Source organism: Myzus persicae, unplaced genomic scaffold (genome assembly GCF_001856785.1).
Source record: "Myzus persicae strain clone G006 unplaced genomic scaffold, MPER_G0061.0, whole genome shotgun sequence".
NCBI classification, from domain to species: domain Eukaryota; kingdom Metazoa; phylum Arthropoda; class Insecta; order Hemiptera; family Aphididae; genus Myzus; species Myzus persicae.
In genome coordinates this window covers 321,633-347,984 of record NW_019100680.1, presented here as the reverse complement: position 1 = coordinate 347,984, position 26,352 = coordinate 321,633, and the positions used below count along the sequence as shown (strand labels likewise).

At 31.7% G+C, this 26,352-nt stretch overlaps 2 protein-coding genes across 2 annotated transcripts in view; one reads left to right on the top strand and one right to left on the bottom strand.

The window, feature by feature from the left end:
- Positions 1-1,803: 1,803 nt before the first annotated feature.
- On the top strand, positions 1,804-2,929 carry LOC111040692. The gene is made up of 2 exons (XM_022324701.1): positions 1,804-2,121; positions 2,750-2,929. Exons 1-2 carry the CDS (start codon positions 1,804-1,806, stop codon positions 2,927-2,929), a joined length of 498 nt encoding a protein of 165 aa, XP_022180393.1.
- A 4,544-nt stretch (positions 2,930-7,473) lies between these two features.
- The window catches only part of LOC111040726 (nephrin-like), a 155,111-nt gene continuing 136,232 nt past the window's right edge, over positions 7,474-26,352 (bottom strand). Inside the window, exons 10-14 of the mRNA XM_022324738.1 lie at positions 24,946-25,242; positions 20,890-21,273; positions 19,170-19,264; positions 14,668-15,183; positions 7,474-9,437 (exon numbers count right to left, since the gene is read on the bottom strand). Of these exons, the coding sequence (XP_022180430.1) occupies positions 9,315-9,437; positions 14,668-15,183; positions 19,170-19,264; positions 20,890-21,273; positions 24,946-25,242 (1,415 nt within the window). The 3' untranslated portion in view covers positions 7,474-9,314. The remainder of the gene's footprint in view (positions 9,438-14,667; positions 15,184-19,169; positions 19,265-20,889; positions 21,274-24,945; positions 25,243-26,352) is intronic.

Sequence of the window (26,352 nt, the reverse complement as noted above, 5' to 3'; positions counted from 1 at the left end):
GTTGTTGAAAAAGATACAGAAACGATTTTTGGATATGCGTGACGCGGAAATTATATTTGCCGGTGCTGTAAATTTACTGATTGCTAAAAGGTAGTCTATTTGTTTTACACCATCGATTGCCTTAAAGACTATAGCTTGTTTAAGTTTGGGGCAGGAATTAGTTGCTGTTGCCTCAGCAAAATTTTTTGAATGAATTTTTACGCTTTCGGTGTTGGCATCTATATTTGAAATGTTGTTGGATTGCGAGTTGTTGACGTTTAGCGTGAGGTTGGAATTCGGAGATTTTGGTGGTGTTGTTAATTTTACGAAAGCATTATTATCGGTATTGTTAATTGGTTGAGGTTTTAATTGGATTGTAGATAGTGATGATGCCGCCGCACCCGGGAGCCGGCGGTAGGGACGACGCTCATTATCTGAGCGACTATAGACGGTGCGTGTTTGTTATCTAATTATATTTATAATGTAGTATATGCATATTACCCATGTGTGTCGCTGTGTTACTTTGCTATCGAGAGCTAATAAAATCGAGGTACGGTACACACGTGTTGCACGGTCGACTGTCAAACACGAACTGAATGTTAATACTATTATTTTAAAAACAATTATATTTATATTATTAGTAATCTTAAGAATTTTATGCTATATTAAATTACCTATAAAATATTCTAATAAAATTAGAACACATTTTTTTTTTGCCACTTAATAACGACCACGGCAGGTAGGATTCGCTGATATTATCCTCACCGGGTCTCACTGAACCACAGCTAGGGTAGTAGGGTGGGGACGTACATCATAAAAAACAAAAAAATAAACTGTTATTATTGTTGTTCACCAATTCCTCGCTTGGTTACTTATGTTAAAAGTGTAGCCTTTATTGATCATCCAAAATTACATGTATTGCTGGCTATATATACCGGATAGGTTCCATAGAAGTTGCCTGGATTTGTGATTTGTTTATTAAATTTTTTTACTAAAAAAAGATATGAAAGCGAAATTACTCCCGTAATTTGACTACTCACAATTATACATTTTTTAAATTTTATTGAAATTGGTATAGTAGCTTAGGATAAAATAAATTTAATTGTGCAAATAGGTAGCCTATTGTTTTGATGTGCTGTTTCTTCTTCATCAATTAATATGAATGTTTTGGTATTTTATTAAATAATTTGATGAATATAAAGTAATGTGAAAAGTGTGAATGAGTTTTCCAAAGAAAGAGCCAATTATAGGAACGATACTTTATTTTTGGCTAAAATAATTGCACCCATATACATTATTTGAAAAAATGAATGCGTTCGCTAGGTCGATCATTTAATTGTTTTAGTTTTTTTAATAGGAATTATAATAAATAAAATATTATTATATATCTAATATAATATATAGTTAATCAATACATTTTAAACAAATATTTATTAAATGGTAAATAAATTGAGCGTCTTAAAAATCATTCAATTTCATTAAAATGAGTGACGTTCACCGTATCGTTTACTAAATATGAATGTGAACGTGTTGATGAACGACGATCTTTTCTAACACTGAGTTTCTGAAAATAATGTTCTACCTCACACCGTTTAAAATTCGAATATTTATGCAATTATATTATTACATGGCATAATAGTTATAAGTTATTTTAAACATTGTTTCCAACGTAACCTATTAAATTTCTTACTAATAAATAATATAGTTGTGAGTTGTGACTCATATTTTAATATTTAATATTTTGTATATAAATATATTTTAAAACCACAAATAAAATTAATTTTTATTTTATTTCTTAATAATTTTTTTAATCTCGAACTTGAAATGTGTTCAATACCAAAGGTTAAATGTTGTACGGTTTCTGCGTGTGATCTAAATACATCAATCAACACACGAGAAGAGCCGGAGAAAGATCTCGTCAAAAAAGTAGATTGTGATAAGCAGAGGAATGCAACTGAAATTGGACAATATTACAAATGTTGTACTTTATCGCCCGTTGAGCCGACTCCTTTGGTTAATGTCAATTGTTGTGAAAAAGCGAGACCTTGCATTAGCAATTTTTGCTCAGCAGTTAAAGGCGAATGTAATAATTATGATTTGACACCGTACGGGAAAGACTTCGTTTTAAAAACAGGAAGATTAGTGAGTAAACATTAAAAACAAATATTTTTCTCACAACATTTAAGTGATGCGTAAAAACAAAATAAAATGACACATCGTCAATATGAATTATAATTAAGAATAAAACAACATATCTATCATCAATCAATGACTATGGGTGTCTATATATTATTTACGACAGACATAATATGATATTAGTTTAATATTAATAAATCAACAATAATGTTTGCAAAGTTTAATTTTCAGATTTTTAGAAAATGTTTTAATGTTATTATAATTAGATAGCTAATATTTTTCCACAATTGTCATGTTATAAATATTACATATAAGATATATATTTATACAGTAGAAACCGTTTATAATGATGTTCAAGGGACTTAAGAAATAGGTCATAATAACCGGTTGTCATTATAACCGAAATGACGAAAAAAAAATTTAACTTCAATACATCTTAATATATTATTATTGTTATTATTATTTATTTATGCAACGTAAAAAAAAAAGTAAAGATAAAAACATATCTGTCTTACCTATATTAATTAAATACTGTTGACTGAAATACTATATAAGACTTAAAAAAAGTAAAGACATAAATCAAATACAACCAACATTATAAAACTCAAGAATATAGAAATGCAATTTTTTTCAGATTCAAAAATGCTTATGTATAAAATTTAACGGCCTACAAGATACCTGTAAACATACCGGTTGCTGCTCTAGATTAGGCTGCATGAGACCTCTTTTTCCAAATTGTCTACCGGCGCGTATATGGAAAGAAGAATACATCTGTAAAACTAAGAAGAAACGCTGTCCGTGTGTTTGTGATTAAATAAAATAAAATATAACAAATGGCGGTTATACACAATTAAAATTTGTACAGTACAATTATACAAATATGTAGATATAAACCATAAGGACATAGGTAATAGCTAATAAGATATTCGATGGTTGTAGTTATACTAGTTATAGGCTTGAAACCTGGCAAATATTCTTGAAGCATTTTCGATGATAAATATTGTCGCACTTATTGATCAACCCTTCAATCATTTGGAAGTGATATTGTCAGTGGCCAAAGTGGCTCAAAATAAGTGAAAGGATGCCTTTCATAATTTATATAGTTTTCATATATTGCTTAAACAGTCATACAAAATAAGTGGTGGGATGGAAAATGTGAATTATAAAAAGTGGAGGGATGCCACCCCACCGTATTCCTCCATCACTTCGACCACTGAGTATTGCAGTAACCAGTAGGTAAAGCTTGTGTAAAAGTAAGATCATCAGAGGTTAATAATATATTATGCATTATATATATATATATATATATTTATACATTGAAGAATTGTATACCTTGGATTTCTAAATTCATTGATGAATATTTAAGTGCTTCGTTGACCGTTGCTCGTTGTCTGTTTTTTTTACAATTCTATTGATTGAAATCTATTTATACATTTGAAAATAAATCTTTGGTCTCTGGTAGAAAGGGCTTAAGTCAATTTATTAAAAACATTTTTTTTCCCCCGTAGATTTAAAGCTTATTTTTTGCTGATTTTGTTGGTCCTATTGGCATAAGTGACGAATATTATAATATATGACGAATATTGTTCCATAATCGTTTCTACGTTTGGTAGAAAAGTCAAATGATGACTTATGTTGTTTATACCATTTTATTGCTCAGATAATAAGGCTTAATATGACTTACGCCTCTTGTATTGTAAGTGTGTAATTATATCTCTAGTAAAAATGGCATAAGTTAATAAAAAAAATTAATTTATAATTTTATGAGCTTCTATCATTGATGTTCACAAACATATGCTTTCAATCCCGGCCTACGAAAGCCATTATAACCTTAAAACAAATAATAAAAAGTATTTACCGTCTCATTTTGATCTCAAAAAATGTATGAATTATACCGGTTGACAACATTTGAACCAGTTGGAAGAACAACGTATGAAAAATAATTTAAAACTACAAATTTCTCTTTTAAAGTGAGAAAAGCCGATACCTGTCACAAATATTATACATTTAAAATGCGAATTTAAATGGAACATAATGATGACATCAAAACTAATTTATTTAATGAACGTGATAGCATATTAAAAATGTAGATGACGCTTACAGTTCCAAACGCCTAGTCAAAGAAAGATCAAAATTGGATTCAACAAATCTTTGCATTGCTTTTGATCTTAAACAATGTTTCTTATTTTTTGTCCTCTACAAAATCAACAATTACAGGACTGGTTCCCATACAAGATATAGGTATCATATGTGTATCAATAGCCATTTACTTCTTTTTACATTCCTCATTGCACTTTCAATTACTTAGCGAATGAACCACTCTTGCCAATTTTGACATTTGCCGCCTTTGTTAATAATTATACCAATTTGAATGCATGTACTTATACTTTGTAGTATATTTTTATATGCAACGAAATTTTAATTCAATTTTGAAGTCTGTTTGGTTAAATTTTTCTCTCAAAGGGCTAGTCCCTTATAGTCTATTTTTTCCCTATAAACTATAAACCCTATACACTTTTATAATATATGGTGGCTCAAACATGCATTTAGTTTTGGTTCAAGAAAATCTAATATTTTATGTTTATTTAAATCATTGCTTTTATTTACAGATTATTTTAGTATTAAAATTAGTGAAACTTGTATAAAAAAATCGATAAAAAAACAAATCTTAAAATGAAATAGGTATGTACTTATGAATACATATGAAATCGTGTATAATTATACAATGATTATTTTTCTGATTTCCTCTCTTGATTCTGGACACATTTTTGATGTAAACAATTGAAGACGAATACCATTTTTAACGATATTGCAGGATGTACGCCGTCTTTTAATCATTATTATATAGCAGTTACTAGGTGGCCAATTTTTAGAAAACTAAAATATTGCGTTCCAGAGCATAGAGAGCAAAAAAAAGGTCATTCAAAAAATATATTTTAAGAGTTAAATATATTACAGAGTATAGACGACAAACTTTAAAATTGTATGATGTAATTTGAAAATGAAGCTCGAGCCAGATAAAAACGGCTCGAAAGTTTCCCACCCTTGTTATATAGTTTAATCTGTCTCCAGTTTTGTGTGTTTAGCGTGTTTGTGGGATAAAGATTGGACACTAATAAGTTAATACGTTTCCTGCTATTGGTAACATAACTCATACGTTTCAACGTTTGACTCTACTTTAGCTTAAAATCAACTCGTACTTTTTTTAAACTCCCAATTAAGTACATTTTGAGTTATTAGGTACATTACATGTTATCCAGAAAAATATTTTTGTCTATTACCGTCTATAGTATTTTAAGATCGTAAAATATAGAAAACATTATTAGAAAAATAAACGTTATAGATAGGTATTACGATGAGTTCAGAATTTGGAATTAATATTTATAATGGTTAAAACTAATTTATCTTATTAATTAGAAATAATATTTCGGAAATATTAGTCCTCCGTAAAAAGCCTTTAATTTCTATTCATAAATTATAGCTATGAGCCCGTGAATTAAATGTATAATGCTTATTATTACTCTTACTCATTAATACGATTATGATGAACTATGGCCGTTTTAGTTTATATTTATCATGAAGGTAGACACCTAAATTAGTATACATTCTTCAGTTTTTTCATTTCCCTCTAATTAAAATGATGCAGTATTATTATTATGATTATAATTTTTTTATTTATTTAACTGTATTCAGTTGAGTATATGGACATTACTATCCTACTTAACTGGTGTGTGACAAATTTTAGAGTTAATTGTTTTTTAAATAATATGTCCAAATAACGTCAATCAAAGCTTATTATCAAACACGAGTTCAAATAAAATAAACACATCGTTTTGAATTATTATTAAAACGTTTTTTTAATAGTGTATATTATTAGCTAGTATTCTAATAGAATCTAATTACATACTAGATGAAATTAATAAATAATAAACTCTTAGAATATAATAATAATAGAAAATAAAATAAATATTAAAAATAATAATAAAACAATAATGTTTAGGTGCTACCTATATATCCTTTTTTCAAATAATAAAATATACTGACAAAACGTTAAAAATACAATGAAATATATAACTTACATATTTTATAGACATCTACACAAATCACAATATAATATAATATTAATTATAATGCATTTGGACTAATTTCACGTTTTATTTATATTTATTTTTAAATCATATAATAATATATTAATTAAGGACATTTTATAAACTTTGATTTTCAATAACACTATCTTATAAATATATTATATTTACAACACATATAAACACGTTACAATATAAAATACTGCAATATTATTATTTAACATGTTACGATAAATGTAATAAGCCGCATGGCTAGCGAAAAGTTTTTATGAAAACTACTTTTAAAATGTAAAGGGTGTAATGTAATATGAATGTACTTAATGGTATTTCTTAAACAGTAAATCTGCAAAAAAAAAAAATTATCTTGCACATTTGGTAGTGTCAATATACTCTATTTTAACATGCCACTTTAATTTTAGCACTGTAAAACAATTTAGAAGTATTTAATTTAGGGATTATTGGAGTATTAACTATAATCATCGGAATAATGCAATTACGTTAATTTTAGTCATTTTGTTGTGATGATGTATTTTTTAGCAGTTGAATTTAAGAAAAAACATAAGCTGGAACCAAAACTTTCAAAAATGGAAAAGATTTGGGTTATGTTAAAAATATGAACAATAAAATAAAATTATTGTTTATGTTGGAAACATTTTAGAGAATTTGAAAATGGTTTGTAATCTAACTTAACAGTTTGTAACGGCATTAAAACGGTTTACGGTGCAGTCATAAGCCCACAGAAAAGTTTTTTTACGTCTATAATCGAAATCCAAAGAACATATTGCAATTTGTATGTAAAAATATCGAAACAAGAAAACCATATTAAAGCCTTCTTATAAATTAACACAAATAAGAAACATCATTTAAATACATAAATAAGAAAACATACATTTAAATACATAAATAACGTAATGATAATAATATTACAATTAAGTTAAATACCTAATTTATTTACAGAAAAAAAACACTTAATATAATTAGCCACCTGGCATCAATTTGATTATTATCGTTCACTTAAACAATCCAGCGCATTTAAAGTCTTAATTAGAGAAAACTTTTTTTTAACCTATACACGTAACTAGTTAAATTAATAGTTACTTTACATTTTCATACGATTTGACGATTTGTTGTTCAGTGTTCCTACGATTTTAAAACCGTAAATGAGTGAAGGAAATGTATAACATATTAATTAATTAAGATATATTTTTCGGAATTGATGCGAATCTGTGATGGTAGAAATGTTTTGTTACACATATTTACCTATCTTAAAATCAGAGATAAATTTACAGTATAGGTTGTATCAATAATATAATAGACATTTATAATAACTATATTATATAAGTACGACAAAAGCACAGTATATTAAAGTATAGTATGCAGTAACATTTAATAAGTTTTTTTTTTACTTTTAAACTTAACGAAAATTATCTCAGAGGTAACACAAGTCAAACATAATAATAGGTGTTATAGTAGTATTTAATAATAATAATAATATGATTAAAATGGTTCAATATTACAAAGATTTTGAGTCTATAAATACATTGTGGCCACAAGCTGTTTTAATTTACGACATAATATTTACAACCTTGAATTCATTCAGTTTATACTTATAAAAAAAAATTTCCCAATTTCATAAACAACACATTAATATAACATTGCGTCCATTTACGTCGATTGAGTGACTCTTGAGCATCGAACGATAAGGAAAAATTAATATTTTACAACATTCGTGGTACACATTATTGTTAATAATATTATAATAAAATGTATTGCAACACATTTATTGAAATACGAAGTAATTGAAAGAGTTAGGCAGGTAGACGGGTATGGGTAGGCAAATGGACACACATACCCACCTATGTTCCAACAAAAACCGAGTAGAATTAAAACAAATGTTCGATTTGGATCGTGTGAGATGTATCATGGATTGTCTCGATAATATATTAAGAAAAACAAAAACTCCACCACCACGTTTTTGGCACTCCGGAAAATGGAAAAACGTTTCGGCATACAATTTTGCGATCTAGTTTGTCGTCAATTTGAGCGCAGGGTCATTCTAAGTGGTTGTGCGATTCATGCGATTATAACGCACGAAAAATCGTAGCAGAATCATCGAACGATGAAACCATATTTATACGCCTATACCTGGTTCGTTTGGAGGTGACGACTTGGAGGGCCTTACTAACGTAGTAGTGTCATAAAAAAGCGGGTACCTATATCAAAGAGGAAAAGAAAAAAAAAAGAAAAAGCATTAAGTTGAGAAATTTCGACGACGTTGGGCGGACATTCTGCGTTTTTTTCATTCGTAAAAAAAAAAAAATTAACTATCGTTAATTTACCTCTAGCGTGCGCGTACACAATATAATATATTATATTACAACGGCGAAACTTTTATAATGATGTTTTGAGTGTGCCCGTAAGAGTTTTCGGGAGCGACGAAACAGATGTCCCGTATATAGTTTCGGGATTTATTATACTTTGAGATGGTTTTTCGTGATTAATTATCGCCGTCGAAAATTTTATAACGACGGTACGTAGATACGGATCTGCCGCCGGCATCACGACATGACGTTTTTCATTCGTGGTGGCGGTGAGGGGTGGGGGGAGGGCGTCAAGAGTCTACATCATAATACTATTTTCTTACAGCTAGAGACAGGTGGGCGCACATCGATCGCGATTTACTTTTTCAGAAAGTTGACGGTCGATCGCTTCGTGCAATGGGACCTCACGTATAGGGTTAAGTGTAGGCAATTCAAGTTGAGTATAAGCACATTATTTATCGCGGTATATCGCAACGATCGGAACGGTGGTCTATGACTGAAAGCGGAGCTCGAGACGGGTACAGAAATCAAACGACAACAGTAGAAGACATTATTAAACAATTTGAGAAAAATAAAAAACACTTTTTTTTCGTTCATCCCCCTCGTGCATTTTTTTTTTATGCGTCTTGCGTATAAGCCGAAGTTCCACGGTCCGTATACTACAATCTCACGAGGACTTAGTATACGGTCAGTTGCAGTTGTGTGGTCGCCGTCGTCTCGTGTTGGGGGTTGTCCGGGGGCGAGTTCACAACATGACCAAATCGTCCTCGGGAATCGGCTCGAAGTCCGTCTGTCAGAACCTCGTGGCAGCAATGATCTGCTGCTGTTGTGATGGCACCGCCGACGGGGGTGGTTTGCCGAAAACTGGTCCGACAGCGCCCCTCTGCTGCAGCTGCTGGTCCGCCGTCAAGTCGGTCTGCACACACATTGAGAAACGTAAGTTGTATACATATTAAATACTGCCGGGAGTCATTTCGCATACACTATTATAATTGTTTTTTACATTTCTGTTTTTTTTCATGCGCACGATGCGATGAGACAGACGATGATAGCGGATTCAGCGTCAAGCGAAAAACAGGTAGCCGTGAGGGGGGTAAATGGCGATTTACGTGAATGGCGAATTTCTATCAGGTAATGCATTCGTGTGGTAACTATATATTGATTTTTGTACTACAATTTAGTTTATATTATTGTATTAGACACCTAAATGGCAAAATAATGCAACAGATAGATAGCGTGTTCACAATAACGAGTAAATTAATAATAATAATATTAGGTACATATCTATGATTAAATCGCGATTTATTGCCATGTACTGTGGTTACTTATATACTGTAAAGCTATCAGGGTCTTCCTATCAGTTAAGTATCATAATAAGATTCACTTTAAGTTTTATTCGATACACGCTGGTTACTGGTTACACGTAGGTAACAATAAAACACTTCTAGAATTTCAAAACATTTCGATATATAGGCATATGTACACTTTTTTATGTACAATTATCATGATTTTATTTTTATATTTGAAGCCGTAAGAGTCATACCTACATTTGTTTTAGATATCCTGAACATGTTTTTTCTGTGATCGGTCACCGTGAATTAGATCAAGATAACTGGGATGATTATTCATGCATCACCCCTTAAAACTTGTCAGGATGTGAAAAAGTGTTACTGGGTGTGGTTTATTGTAGATATATGATAAACAGTTCACTGGAATAAATATAGAACTTTCAATAAGCTGCTTGACTATCAGCAGCCATAACTAAACACACACAGTATTCTCGTAGGCTACCAATTTAATTCGACAGGTGAGAAAGAGATAATAAACTATCGTTCGTTAATAATATAAACGTATTATAATAATTTAATAAATCACGGAAAACCTAATCTAACCGGACCCTAATCACTTAGTTGCCGTCGTTGATATTTTGCAGAATACTCGATCCCGATATTATGATTGTTTTAATGGTTCGGGTGGAATGTCATATGGATACCGAAAGGATAATCTTTTGGTTATTAACTATTTATTTATTAATGTTTTTGCCGCAAACCCCTGACATGCGTCATTTGCCATAAAATATATTATGAACATATGATTATTTGTGGGAAAATTATTAAGCAATTTCGTTTGAAAATAGGTTATTTTAATTTTTTTACTATCCAGTAGAGAATTTATAGAGGGGGGGGGGGGGTCATTTGCCTATCCCAAAGCGCTCTTTATTCTTTCTTTAATTTTGATTGTATAATATGATGTTTTCAAAAATATATTTGTTTGGATATTCAGCACTACCTATTAAAATATAACTTATCAACTTATTAATGGCGTTAGGACGTTATCAATTACTATTTTAAAGTGACGTTCCCCCAAAAAAATTGTGTTCACAGCTACGGCAATGTGACTATCAATATATGGTGCTTCGTTTTCAGTTTTCAAAAAAAGATGGTTCACAAAAATATTTACCCAGGGATGATAACTCTATATTTACTCTGCATATGTTGACGAGATCACTGCGGAGATCATTGTTTGAGATCGAGTGAATTAAAGCAGGCCATGGATAAAATTGTTAATTTCTCAGGTAAAATGCAAAGTCCAAGGTCAATTAGTGAAATGATTCTGTTTCAATATGACGCGGGACGGGGGTTAATTATGCATATAATGTAAAATTATAATATATTATTAACAGGATTTAATTATTTAATCACCAGACTGTCATAAATGACAGCATGCACAGTGGACTAGATGTATGTGCATTTCAATGTTTTTTTTTTATTGACATTCTACTTTTTAGCTCCACAGTGTCGGGTTTATATTGACAAGATGAGTGAAAGCATCAAAATTCAAACAAAATGTTCTTAAATTGGGTAGAAATTGATAGTATGGTTGTTTTCCTTATATTAATTAAACGATTGAAGTATAAAAATATTTCAGACAAATAAATTGCTTTTATTTATTTTCATGTTGATGACATTTATAGATTTCGGTTTTCTTATTAAATTAACTTTGGTAATTATTACGCTACGATTCACGATTCAAATTAAGTACTATCTTAATATTATCTTGTCATGGTCATTACCGGTGAATTATCTATATTGACCCATCGAATTTATACCAACATTTTGTTACTACCCGAAGTGTTCGTAGAAATCCGCATCCTATAAGATAAATTATATATATTATATACCTAATTAATTTTTCAGTTATCAGTGAATTACATAATATCGAGTAATTTAGAATCTGTTTGTTTGAAATTCCATATTGGTTAGTCCACCATTACTGTTCAGTTAGGGAGAAATACTGATTGAAAATTAATTTATTAGTTTCATGAAACCTAAATATATATGATTTCCGTATCTGCTGCAAATGTTTGACATTGAATATAATATTATAATTTATAAAGCAATGTTTATTATTTGCATATACAAACTATTAGTAATAACCCATTATAGGCATACCTAATAATATTTGCATTTATATTCGAGATTGATAATTTAAAATCTCCATATACCTACGCTTAAAATATATTTATTATTTTGAAAAAAAAAAAAAAATAAATAAATAAATAACACTTTGAGCAAACGGCGAATTTTAATAAATGTGTTTTGACAAATAATGAAATGTGCCAAAATAATGTTGATTTAAAGCTGAAAGAGTTTATATACTCTTGGGATTATATAGGGTTTATTCCATAATGTATGTGAATATTCAACTAAACTTTTTTTGTATGTGTAATATTTTCTCACGATTTGTGTTTATATTTTTATTGCTTGAAATATTGCGTTATTGCAATAAAATACATCCTGTATTATAACAATATGTGTTGGAATAAAATTATTACTAAGTTATAAGACCTGAGTGGTTGTTGTAGTAATCATTGGAACAGCAGAAAAACCCTCTAATTTTACTCTGTATAACATTACACCATTGTGAAAAATTTCACGGAAATTGATTAATATTAATTTTTTCGCTGGTTATTATTAAAAACAATAAAATGTATGGAACAATTAAATATTCATTGGGCATCTACTATACCTATTCGATCGTTTGAAGCAAAATCCAAAAATAAGTGGGTGGTGGGGGTGCAGATGATATAATATTTAAAAAGTTATACAAAACAAAACTTAATGCTCTATTTTATTACTACAGGCGGTGAAAACTCAAGGGTGATAAAAAATTCATGCGGAGTGAAAAACTATTTTAAACACGTGCAATAATTTAAACACACTAACGTTTTTTAACAGAAAAAAAATATAAAATAAACTAAATCATGATTTTATAAAAGTGAGTCGAAAGAACGTTTTATTAGTTGATTTCCAAACATTAAAATACAATCATACACAATGCGATTATATAACAATTGTGTTATAAGAATAAAAATAATAAAAAAATAATAATAATAAACTAAAATGTTGGTAAATTTGCGCGTTAAATCAAAATACTTCTTTACAGTCTTCCCATTATTACAATATGGGTAATATTAAGTACAGTAAAACCTCCTTATAAGAGTACCAACTGATTTTTCTGCAGTTCTAAAGAAGTTTCATTTATCTATAGCTATACTAAAATGTACGGTATTTCGGTATAAGGGCTATAACTGTTGTTATTTTCCGTTGTCATGATATTCCCATCTTATAGGAGGCCCGTTATAAGGAGGTTTTGTTGTACTTGAATATTTTAAATTGAAAACGCAAAATGTATTTCCCATATAATATTATTATAACGTAATATAGGAACTATACTATATTACAATTTAGTACAATTATTAGGAGCGTACATTTTGTATGACGTGTTAATGACAAAATATAAATTATAATATATGCATGCAGCTTACAAACAAAACAAATAAATAAAATATAAAAGCACAACGCTATGGTCTACAAACGTTATATTAATATAGTAAGCGTTTTTAATTTAATGTAAAAAAAAAAAAATAGTCATAATAATAATAAATAAATAATAATAATTACATTATAGACTAGGGTCTCATTTAAATACATAGTTAAAATGTACAGTTCGTTAAAAATTATTTGTGGTCCGTATGACAACACAGAAGTAAATTTACTATAGCTGCAATTATTGTATTATAATATTAACGCGGAATTAAATTGTGTACATTTTAATGGATTACCAAATGCGTTTAAAGTGCTTTCGTTGTATTCACATATAATACGCCAGCATAATAAATACTTTAATGTATATACTTAACCAGTTATAATGAGAATATATGAATAAGCTGTAAATACTGTGTGCCGCGTTCATATTTTAAGCCATTCACATTTCAGGGTGTGATTTTTTATTTTTAAAGCCACAGTCTCATGTCATCGGTAGAAAAATGTTCAATGTGAGGAAATCGAACGAATCATAAGCCATTCAGGTACCACGCAATATCTATATAACTACCAGCTAAATGCTCTATAAGATACAGTCGGTTCCGAATTCATTTAAAATTGTTTCGGCGAGTAAAAATATATGTTACGTACCAAGACAGAACCAGAAAAATAGAAGTAAAATTTGGTTAATTTAGATTATCCATTGGACATTTTATAGTAATTTATTGTAAAACGAACGAGACTACGATATTTATAAGTGATGAACAATAAATTAGATATCTACTAGATAAACATTCGGAATACGAAAAAATCGAAATAAGTGGTGACCAGAAATGTGTCCAAGAGGGTGGTTAGGAATAGTGTCTTGCCCTTCTCCCCCATTGACCCATTAATCAGTTTATTTGTGTTTCTGGTACTACACTACTACCTCAGTACCTCTGGCACTACCACTGTTCATTTAAATGTATTAATACTTATAGCATTTCCTCCCTCACTGAAAATGCCTGGTCATGCTACTGGTGGTAACTGGTGAGTGGTATAACTCAGACTTACGACCGTACTATAATCAACGCATTGATTTTTCAATAAATTTCTACCAACTGGTTAAAAAATTAAAAATTAAAATTAAAAAAATAATTTTATTGAATTACGGACAAGAGTTTGTCACGTAGAGTAGAAAAAAAAAACGATGCAAAATGGAAAAATAATTTTAAAATAAATAATTATAATAATAATCTATAATCGTAAAAAATAAATAAATATATTGGTCATCTTTGGGGAAGGGGGAGAAGAGCTATGTCGACGAGCGTGTGTTTATACCGTGCTCTCGCGCTGGTGAAGCTGATGGTGGTGTTGAAGTCCAGGTTGGGCGGCCAACAACAGAGGTATCTCGGCAGAACGGTCTTGTGGTTGGTTGTGACCGTGTTTGTGGTTGTTGTGGTACCGGCCAAGGGTCATGGTCCGTGCCTGCGGGACCGGCTGGTAGTGCGGTGGCGGCAGGGGATGATGGTGTAGATGGTGATGCTGGTGTGGGTGGCTTGCGAACTGGTTTTGGTGGTCAACCTGCACGTATTGCACGTGCTGAGGTCCACCGCCGTTGTGCCGGTGGTGGTGCAATGCAGTAGTGGGCTGCTGTTGCTGTAGTTGCTGTTGCTGCTGCAGTTGCTGTTGCTGATAGTGTTGATGAAGCAACAACTGTGACGGTGGTGGTGGCGGTGTGGGACACATAAGGTTTGGGTACACTACACCGGCCGACGGAGAACCACCAACAATGTCCGAAGAATAGATCTGCTGTTGTGGCGTCATCGAAGGAGGTGGTGGCATGAGTCCGCGAGCCTGTAACACAATAAGGCGGCGGTCAGTCTAATGCCTAAACAAATAATGTTTGGTTCTTGAGGAGTAGCAGTGTTGTAGTTGGTGGTTGCTTTCTTATTGAAAGTTTATTTCTAATTTTTTAATTTTTCTTATACTTTTTTAAGGCTTTCAATTTATCGGAATTCCGATTTTTAAATTTTCAAAGTGTAAGACACATTTGTGGTACATGCGAATTTTTAATTCCTATTGGCTCTAGATTTTGAGTATTATTTAAGCGCTTTCTCTTGTTGATAGGCACAACATTTTCTGAAAATTGTCAAGGTTAGATTGGTTTGAAAATGTAATATGCATTGATGTCGAAGTTTGAATGAGAGGTTCCTGTGATATTCTATTTTATACAATAAAAATATTTAAAATCTAAGAATTTGAAATTTGAAAATATGGTGAATATTTGAATCTATCTATTATTTTAATATTTCATGATTTAAATTTTAAACATTACTTAGACCTAAGTACTTGACTGATGCACGAGTGATTTTATTGTTACCGAAACTCAAGCATCGAAAAAAATCCTCTTGAAAGTCTCATCCGTCAACAAACACAACATTCACCGAATATTGTGCAAAAACTTTCTTTTTTGTCTAATAATTTAAATTTCAAGCTAATAATATAATAATATAATATAGAATATTAGCCTACAATGAATAGTGAGTTTTTCCAAATATAAACGGAAAATGATAATTTTCATTGTTATTACTCCACGTTGCTGTAGATTGGGAATTGATAAAGTATGATTATTTTAAAATGAGAGTTACCGAACCTTTCTTGCAATTTTAAAAAGATTTAAATAATTGGGACACTGATGAAGAAACATGTAAATGACTGCAAATAGTTGTAACTAAATTTATTTTGATCGTGCAATTTCATCATATTAATATTAGAAATTTATGTTTTTGATTATGATAATATTATTTCAAATTTTTTTATTTCGTAAATTGTTTAATAAGATGTACCCAATAACTGTCTTATAGAGTCATTCATGGCATTTTTAATCACGGAACTCATGACTGAATAGTGAATTTTGTAAACAAAATATGTGAGTTTTGTGGATAGATATATAGAAAACCCATAAGATACTTGTATTGTGTTAACCATTGACTATAAATCCGAAAAATTTAAAATATCTTGCAATGCCATTCGAAAGCAACGACATATCGCACACCGAAGCATTAATTGCAGATTTGTGCCATGTTCGACGAGCACCCTTTATCACTCTGCAACCGAATCGAAATGCATTCATAATAATATCCAAGTACACCTATTTCGCAGCCGTTTGCAAAATTAATTCGAGCAGTAAGTATATACCGGATTTCGAAGATGACTAGTATAAGGAGATTAAGGCGTCTGCAAAGCTTATATCTTCATTTAGCGGCGGCGGTCGGTATTGTTGTATAATAATGTAATATATTATGAACGTTTATTCATTTATTCAAATCTTTGCTTGTAATTTATGTCCGTGCACGATCGAGCGTAATGACGTAGGTACCTACAATGCCTACACCGACCGATCTACTTAATACCAATTTTTTCTTGTACCCAGTCATTATGGCTAGCAGTCATCTAATACAAGGTAGGTACATTATAATCAATGGAAACATAAACGCTTGTAATGCGTATACGCCATCGTTATAAATGCATTCAACATTCAAATTAGTTTCAATATCTGAACATTATACAGTTTTCATGGTGGCGTTGGAAGATATTGAGATTTAAAAATTTCAGTTTTTTTTTATGAATCGCAGTTTGGCTAGGAGGTAATAAAAATTCATAAAATCAAATTATTTTGGTACACTTTTTTTAGTATTCGAACACTGAGAAATTATGTTTTTAAGAACGAAACTGATTAATAACAAACAAGTGTACATGTAATATATGCACACTACTAAACTGTAATGATGTAGTTTAGGTAACAAACATAGTTTAATATATTATTCTAGGTGAATAATGAAATAAAATGAAGCTCTTAGCCCAATTGAAGACAACACCAAAAAAATCATCACATTTTTAAAACTTATGGATATGTATAACTTAATTTAAGAAAATCCTTGTGTTGAAGTTATTATTTATACCGTTGTAAGCTGCTCATAACCTAGTAGTTGATGATGTACAGAGAATAAACAAGACCACAGATAAAAAAATAAAATTTAAATTTAATTATTTTGTTAATTTTGATATTTTCTTACAAATAAAATATTTTGTATAAATTGTATTATTATTTATTATACACACGACACTCATACGTACGAGTATACATACCAACTAATACCTATTTTAAATATGTATATAATCAAATAATATCAATTAAATCTCACAGTAGTATGTAGGTTATAGACTTTTTAGAGTAGTTATATTCAATAATATTATATTACCTAGTAAAACTCCGAGGTTAAAATGTGTTTATCCACTTTAAGAATATCACTGAGAAAATTTTTCTAAAATTCATTAGGGAAATAGTGAAATATGTTGTGTATTAATTTCCGACCACTCTTAATTTATTGTCATCAGTCATCGTTAGTGTTTCGATTGCTGCAGTGTTTGATGTATACATGCAGCCAGTGTTTGTAATAAACTATATATATATATAATATATGTATAGAAATGGAGCCAAAAATGTATAACAATTCATCAATTGAGAACGGCTGGGTTGATTTGGCTCAATTTTTTTTAAATTGTTCCTAATTGTCAGCAGAAGGTTTTAACAAAAAAAGATTTTGAAATTTTTAATTTTTTATAAAAATTGTTTTGATGGTCTATTTTTTGAGATCCGGAATGTTTTTTCGAATTGAAAAAGCTACAGCAAGCTTTAGCTTATAAGATTGTCCATATGACATAATTAATCGTTAAAATGTGGCTGTCGGCTGAGTTACGGCCGCTCATCGGCATGTATAAGTACATTCAAAATAGTTAGTAAAATTAAATTTAAACATATTATTCATATAGAGTGTGTACCTAGCGGGGTCCGCAATCCGCTGCAGAGTGCAGATTGATAACCTACCTGATAATATACTGCTCACATTATCACAGTCGAGTCTTATATAGAATCTAGGATCAGCTAGAAAATATATGATATTGATATAATAGATCTTTGTTTCGACACGAAACTACGACAGTTAATATTTGTCTACTGACCATATTACGTAGCAATGGCTGCAACCGCTATATTTATGACGTAAGAATACTTGCCTAAATTTTAAACTACAAACTAACATAATATTTTTATTAATAAGTCAAGAATTGTATGGTAAACACCAAATAGCTCAATTATACAAATTGAGCTATCGAAAAATAATAATATTTTATGTATCGATATGCCATAAACGTGTTAACAAAACAAATTATAATTATAACTATAGAATCATTTTTTAATAATAATATGTGTATTGAATCATTAGAATTATTTATAAATATTATTATCATTATTTTTTGAAAGGATTTTTCAAAATTAGATCTCTAAGGGGGCAAAAGAGGTTTTTTTATATAGCTATATAATACACGAGTGAAGCCGTGGCGGGACAGCTAGTAAATAATAATTTTAACTGAAAATGTCATAATAATGATAATATTTTGATGTTCCTACAATATTTTTTAGATGCGCGATAATGTTGATATAGGCATATAGCTATTTGTTTTAAATGTAATTGTAATTTATTGAAAAAGCTGAACAGGACGCTCAATCAAATGAACGAAATATATTATTTTTTATTGCTAGCTATCAGAACATACCAGTCGTAACTTTTATTACGTACCGGCCGAACTATGGTTCGAACTACGGTAGTAGTCCGTTGTGCAATTTTTGGTAGTTGCGATAACCTACAACTTACTCACAAATACCAAGTATTTTATGGTTCTTCTCTACACTTTTGTAATAAATTAGAATTTTCTTTTTAAGTCTGCTTTCGGCTATAAATTATTATACGTTCATACCGTGTTACGCTTATTGGACTTACTTGTTGTTTGCATGCTTCTGCGTCGACCATTCGCGAAGAGTATATTCTGCCACTGTTTAACCGTTCAAATGCCTTTTCGTCTTCGTCTAAGTAATCTGTGGGAAATCGTGTATATTTTAGCAAAACGTATTTCACAATGAAAGCGAGTAAAACTAACCAAAAGCGTCTAGTCTAAAGCTGTTGTTGAAATGAAAAGTAAAATTGTTTCGTAGAAATTAATTTATTTCATAATATAAAAGTAGAACGGAATAGTTCTTTCAAACGGATTGTTTAATACAAATACTCACGTACATTGCTGAAAAAAGCTATGTTTAATCTCAAGAAAAATATGAACACTCTAAAAAATATTGTTGAGAGTGTTTGTTGTATTAAAATATATCTATATCATTATATAATTTTATGAACATCACGGAAAAGCGTAAAATTATTAATTAATATTCTACTAGAATTGTCGTACAAATATTGTTACTTAGTTATCTGAAAAATATATTTTATCTAGTAAAAACGGCTAATACAAAAAAAAAAATTACTACAATAATAATAAAATAATGTTTTAAAAAAGCAGGTAAATCTTTTGTTAATTTTCAAACTGCATTTTAAATTATTTTGCAAAATGAGAAAATTTTGTTTTTTTCCATATATGTAGGTACCGAAACGACTTTGAAATAACTAATATAGAATTATCAAATAAATTCATTTTAGGCCAAATTCAAAATAAAAAAATATTATAGAATGGATGGAAGGGGTAAAGTGAATTAAGTTTATTATTATTTTTTAATATTGCTGATAATGAGTCAGGGTCAATATATATGATATAGACATATTTAGTTTCGATGAAAATATAAACATGTCATAATGTTATAAGAAGGGAAGTATTACCGTTTAAATGTCACAAATAAAAAATAACTGATTTTTCAAAAAAAGAGAATTTTTACTGATTACAGATAATGGGGTAGCTGGTCACTGGAAATAAATTATGGCTGAATATTTTATAAAATAGTATCTCATATACTCTATATATTCTTATGTATATTTCGAGACGTTAAAGACAATGAAGGGGAAAACACTGAAAACTATTAGAGCATGAGTCGCTTTTGTTCGAAAAATATATATTAATATAATGATGAAGGATGTAGCGAAAAAGCAAAGTTTGTTTGTTTTAAACTACATATAGGTAGGTACAAACAGCGATTTTATTTGACGTCTGTTAATATTTGGGCAGTTGTAAAATGTTAGTTTTGAGAAACTAATAGTATTCCAACGTGTTAAAAAAAAAATTAAATTCTTTATAAAGAAACACGTTAAAGAAATGTCGACTGACGAATTCTAAAACAAATTGTTTAGGAAAATCGTTTTAGAACAACTTTCACGAAGATTGGAACGTGTTAATACTTGAAAGAACTTATAGGCTATCGACTAAGTGATCTTTGATTAAATTTGAATAAAAATAAAATTTAGCCAGTTTGAGATTATTTTTATAAGAGTGTCTTATAGCTGGTAGTAGGCGAAGGGCGATGAACAAAAGTGTTCTCTTATTGTAATTACTATTTGGCCTCGATGCAGAACATGCAATTAATATGGCAGCTTTTAGCAAACACTTTGGAATAAATCAAATACCCATCGATGACAGTAAGTAACTGTATATTATATGAAAAAACCGCTGCTAGTTTTGAATTATTTTTTACTTTTGGAATTTGAAAAAGTTAATAATGCTGCTCACCGTTATCGTGCGGTATGATGTCAGGATTCTTTTCCAGCCCGTCGTCGACGGCATCTGCTCGTTGATGATGACGATCTCCACCGTCGCCTCCACCTGTACCTCCATCGGTTCCTCTTCCGGTGCCGCCTCCACCAGCACCGCCATCAACTCCACCACCATCGCCGATTCCGGTTCCAGCTCCTGTACCAGTCCCGTTTCCGCCAACGCCGTCGATGGCCGTTTTCGACTCGTCGTTTGACCTTTCGCGTCGACGGCGTCTAGCTCTTTTCCGCTGCACCGCCACGGCTACGGCCACGATACACGCGATGGACACGACAGATGCGACGCATCCGACGGCGATCACCGCTAGCATAGGTGAAAAGCGGAATCCAGAGGGAGTGACCGCTACAGACAACAAAACATAAATATATGTTTAAATCACCTTATAATTAGATATTATATAAGTGTATACGACTATAATAATAATAATGTATAATGATATCATTAATATGGTTTGGTTCTTATGGCTGGAAATCGGCTAACGTGCAGATTTTCCGGATATGCGGATATGTGAGCGTAAGTAAATTCCGGACGTGAGCCTTTAGGAATAACAGTAGTAATATGGGTGCACAATATTGAGCAATTTGAGGTAGTCGTAACCCGTTGTTAATGACTATAAATGCAAAATTGTTACGGACAACGGCCAAACAAATTACAATTTTTTTTTATATCATGTAATATTCACGCATTGTGTTGTTAGTTCTTATATTAGGTAATATATTTTATTTAGACATGTAAAACTCAGGCAATACTACTTTAAATTGGAGATCACACACGCAGTGAGTTGTTTTACATTCATTGTAACTATATTCGTTAAAAGAATATCTCTAAAATCCTATTAAAGAAAACCCTCCCCTAACGGACATCCATAAATACCCTTCAAATTCGCAGAAGTCTTTTTTTTCTGGCGGAGGACAATATTTACTGCAAACGTAGACTAAAAGTGTTAGGTATTTAAAAGGTTCACTGTATTTCCAATAGGTAAATAACTTAATTTATTAGAGGTCAGCGACAGCTCTACGTGAATATTACTTGGCTCAAAATTCTATAGTCGAACATCACATAACACGCCCCTGTTGGAATCAGCACTGTTCTAACGTATTTTTGGTACCGTTATTATATTGCCATTGTGTTTTTGGTGAACGTTGGTCATTCCAGATGTGGTATATTATGTTCTTTTACCAAACATCGAAGTCCCGGGAGTTTAATGTTGTTATTAAAAAAAAAATAAAAATAAAAATACGTAGGCAGGTAGTTTATAAATTATGTCACTCGCTCACGTGCGGGAATCGATTTGTTGCCGGCAAAATATTATCTAATGCGCATTAGACGGTAAAAGCCAATAAAAGGTTGGCCCAATACGTGTTCGCGCGTGGTCGAGCGTGGTTGTAACAACGGTTCTGGGCGAGCGTGCGGGTATTACATTTTATTACCGCAAATTACCAGAGTATTCCGCATTAGGTTAATCTAATCACACGATTGGGTAATACGTTATCGGCGTTCGTCGGGAACTTGTTGTAGCGTCTCGGCGGGGTGCACAGCGCGCGTCACTATTTCATTTTTGATCATCACTTTTCCAACCCCGCAAAACTCGGACGTAATTGAGTGTATGTAGGTGCTCTCCCCTGCCATTGTTAGAGCTCCCCGAAGCCAAAGCCAGCCGGCTACGTGACCGGAATGCACGCACACACACGCACACACACACACACACACACACACACACACACACACACACATGCACCCACACACACACACACATGCACACGAGCACACGCAAAGAAGCTGCACGGGCTCCTCTCGTATGTATTCTTTTAAGTAATGACTATCGGCCCGGAATAAATTTCAATTGAGAACGCTATTTGTGAGGCAATAGGCAAGCTTATTCGATTTTCTCGAACTCTTTGTACGTTTCGGCGGTATTATAACTGAGCGAGCCATAATACTGACGCAGAGCGGAGGCTACAACGCAGAATTCGCAAACGATAAAAATCATATTTATAGACACTGCGCCGATGAAAGTTATTGTTATTGGTATCGGCGTGTTATAGCTCGCGTGTTGGCCGTTGGGTGTAAAGGCTCTCGGACTAAACCGTGCAACCTTGATTGGTGAGGTGTGTATCTACTGCAATATCGCGAATACTTTATGTTATTACTAGTATAATATTGATGTGTGTGTGACAGCATGGATGACGGCCAGCACCGGTTTTTCAAACCAAATTCGACCGGTACGTCACGGTCACTTCGATCTTACAAAAACCCATACACGCGTAATCTTACCAAAAGCAAGGATTTTTTATTCGAATACCAAATAGCAACTACATTTCGGAAAATGTCATCATTATAGTAGGTACCTATTACGCGGTGTACAAAACTTACCTATTTTAAGCTCTGTGATTTCATACTATCGTAGGTGCGAGAAAGCTTGCATGGGAATACTCATTGATTTTATAATATTGTTATTTCTAAATGATTTTACGTCGGCCACTTAGTCACATCTTCAAATGTAATAACTTTCAATAAATGCGGTTATTTGTTTTTGAAATACTATTATGACATCTTCCTTTTCATTTTTCTTTTGACGTACCTACCACCCACTTCACCACAATTTTTTATCCGAATTTACTATACAGTACACGAGAGGCTTATAAATGTATTAAGCTTCCCTATGAACTCGGCAAACTTAGAGTACGGTTATCACAGTGTCTCCAATTAGCCGTTATAATTGATGGAATGATAATTAAAAACATAAACTGTGATACAATTAGGACTTAAAGTAGGTAATCAATATTTCATTTCAATATTTTAATTTATCATTTCTGGTTTAAGTTAGTCATATAAAATGTTTTAACATAAAATAAACGTTACATTAATGTGCAATATTAATTATTAATAAGAATGATATAGTAATAGAGCTTTATTGGCCATAAACTCGTAAATTATGTGTTACAATTTGTACAGCTTACAGAGTGCACGTAATTGTAACAAAGTTAAAGAAAAAGGAAATATCTTGAAAGTACTATAATGTATTCAACTTGAAAAGTACATAGCAACGAGTAATGTTATGTAAAATATACATTGTAAATTGTAAGTTTTGTTAAGTATAAATAGTTTTCAACTTCAAAATTGTGACGTTTATGTAATATCTGCAAACGGAGGTTCACAACAATAGTAAGGTCGTGGATAAGAGGGGGGGGGGGTTGAGTGGTTTGTATGATGGCAAAAACTATAATAGCGAATTATAACATATTTATCCGAGTAACTTTTTTGTTCGTAAAATTTAATACTTCAGAGCATCGGATAATAAAATAAACTATAATAATATAGGCGGTATTCACGGGGAAACCCTTCACATAGGTATTGTCAGTTAATGTCAGATTGTCCCAGATGCCCTACATAATTGTACGAAACTATGGTTATACTGCAGCTAAATCTGCTGGAGTGCTTATAAAACCCATAAAATGATGTGAATTGAAGTTTACTTAACTATAGCGCTTTACTTTTAGCTTTAGCACTTTACTCGGGTTCGTGCCGTCCAACGCTTTGGAAGCTTATCGAAACCATTCGAAAAGAATAAAGTTTGAACCGTGGTATAAAAATCCATCAACGTGGCACTATCGAATTCTCGATAAAGAGTGAGAGACAGAGACGCGACTATAAGCGAAGACGAAAACGGGAGAAAAACGGATTATTCGTGCGGTAACGCTTTCATAATTTATTCTCCGACGGAGGTTATCAATTTAAATGGGTCCGAGATCACGTGTATCATAATAAAGCGTACCTAGGGATATTATTTTTAGTTCTTTTTCGTTTTCGTTGTTTTGACTAGTGGCAGCCCAAACATAATATGGTTTATTATTACGGCTACGGTTAAAGCGAGGTAGCCATTAAATATGCGGAGGCTACCGATGTCACCCGATCTCCCACAACAATATTAGGTACATCCATACTATAATATAAACACTCCCTTGACTTTGACAGTTGATATTATTATTATTTATATCTGTCTGCGAATCATACCTGTGCGTTTCTCGGCCGACTTGAGGGTGTAGGCGTGGAGCTGGACGGGGTCGGACGGTCCGCGGCTGTTGTAAGCGTAAACGCTGATGTCGAATCCCAAACCGGAAGGAAGACTGCCCACTGTGAACGCTGGACGATCGGCCGTCACGTTGCCAGCCAGCGACTGTCCATGCCGATCGTACACCTCCATGACGAACCTCTGGCTGAGGCCACCGTCAAAACCGGGTTGGCACCGGACCACCAGCGATGCCGACGTCTGGTTTACCACCGAGCAATTTTCCAAGCTGTCCGGGCGCCCTGTGTAAAAAGTTCGATGTATTATATTTCGGGTAGTTAAAATAATATCACTACTGTATGCGATCGTTGGTGAAAGCATTTCGACTGATAAATCATAAGTCCATAGAGAATAGCCAAGCCCCAAAAATGTGTTGCGGCAATAACTAGCGAGATTTTCAAGAACGCATAATTTTTTAATTTTTTATTTGTTTTGTTTGTTTTTTTCTAATTATACTATTTCATTATTTCATCCGTGGGCCTTATACCTTTCTAGTGGCATCATTACTCTGGACAAATTTGAACAAAACATAATACGTAAGTTAATCGTTTCATTTGACATATTTGGGGTTTGGGTTTGGAAATTCAATTGATATAAATGCAATCTTTTATTAGATCTTTATTTACATTTATTGTATTAATAATATTGATCCTAAAACGACGATTAATCCTAATCCCAACCTTCATACAACCACGGATCACTTCGACAATATTTTATAGATCGCGAACCACCTCAATTTTATTAAAACTAGAAAGACCTTTTTTTTTGTTCATTGACAAGAATACACAAAATGTATTGAAAAATGTTAAAATTGTTTGGATTTTGATTTTAGTATAATTTATTACTTTGATATACCTACGCACTTATAAAAGTGGAAAATACTTATCGTGACCACCTATTACTGGCCCACAGACCACTGGTGGTCCTCGGATTACCGGTTGTGAAACACTGACATTTATAAACGCAAAATTGGTAACATTCACTTATTCATCGGTATTTCTCAAAAATAACAAATCAATTGATCTTAAAATCTAAAATAGTGGATCCTCTAATATTCTACATGTGTAATAGGAAAATTAAAAAATTTGCATTTTAAAAATCTAATATTTTTTTGTATGTACTAGATATAGATTTTCTAACATTTAATTATTATATCTGGGTCTCCTGTTCTAGGGTTTGTAATATTGACTCTTTTGCAATATTAAAAAACGATCTTATGTTTATTTTTTTTCATCAGAGTTTAAGAAGGAATAAATCCATGGACTCAGCTAAAGTATTAATATACGAGTTAAACTGTATTTTTCTTCTTTCCGTTTAATGATGGTGTTTTAGCTATTTTTGTTTTGATTTCC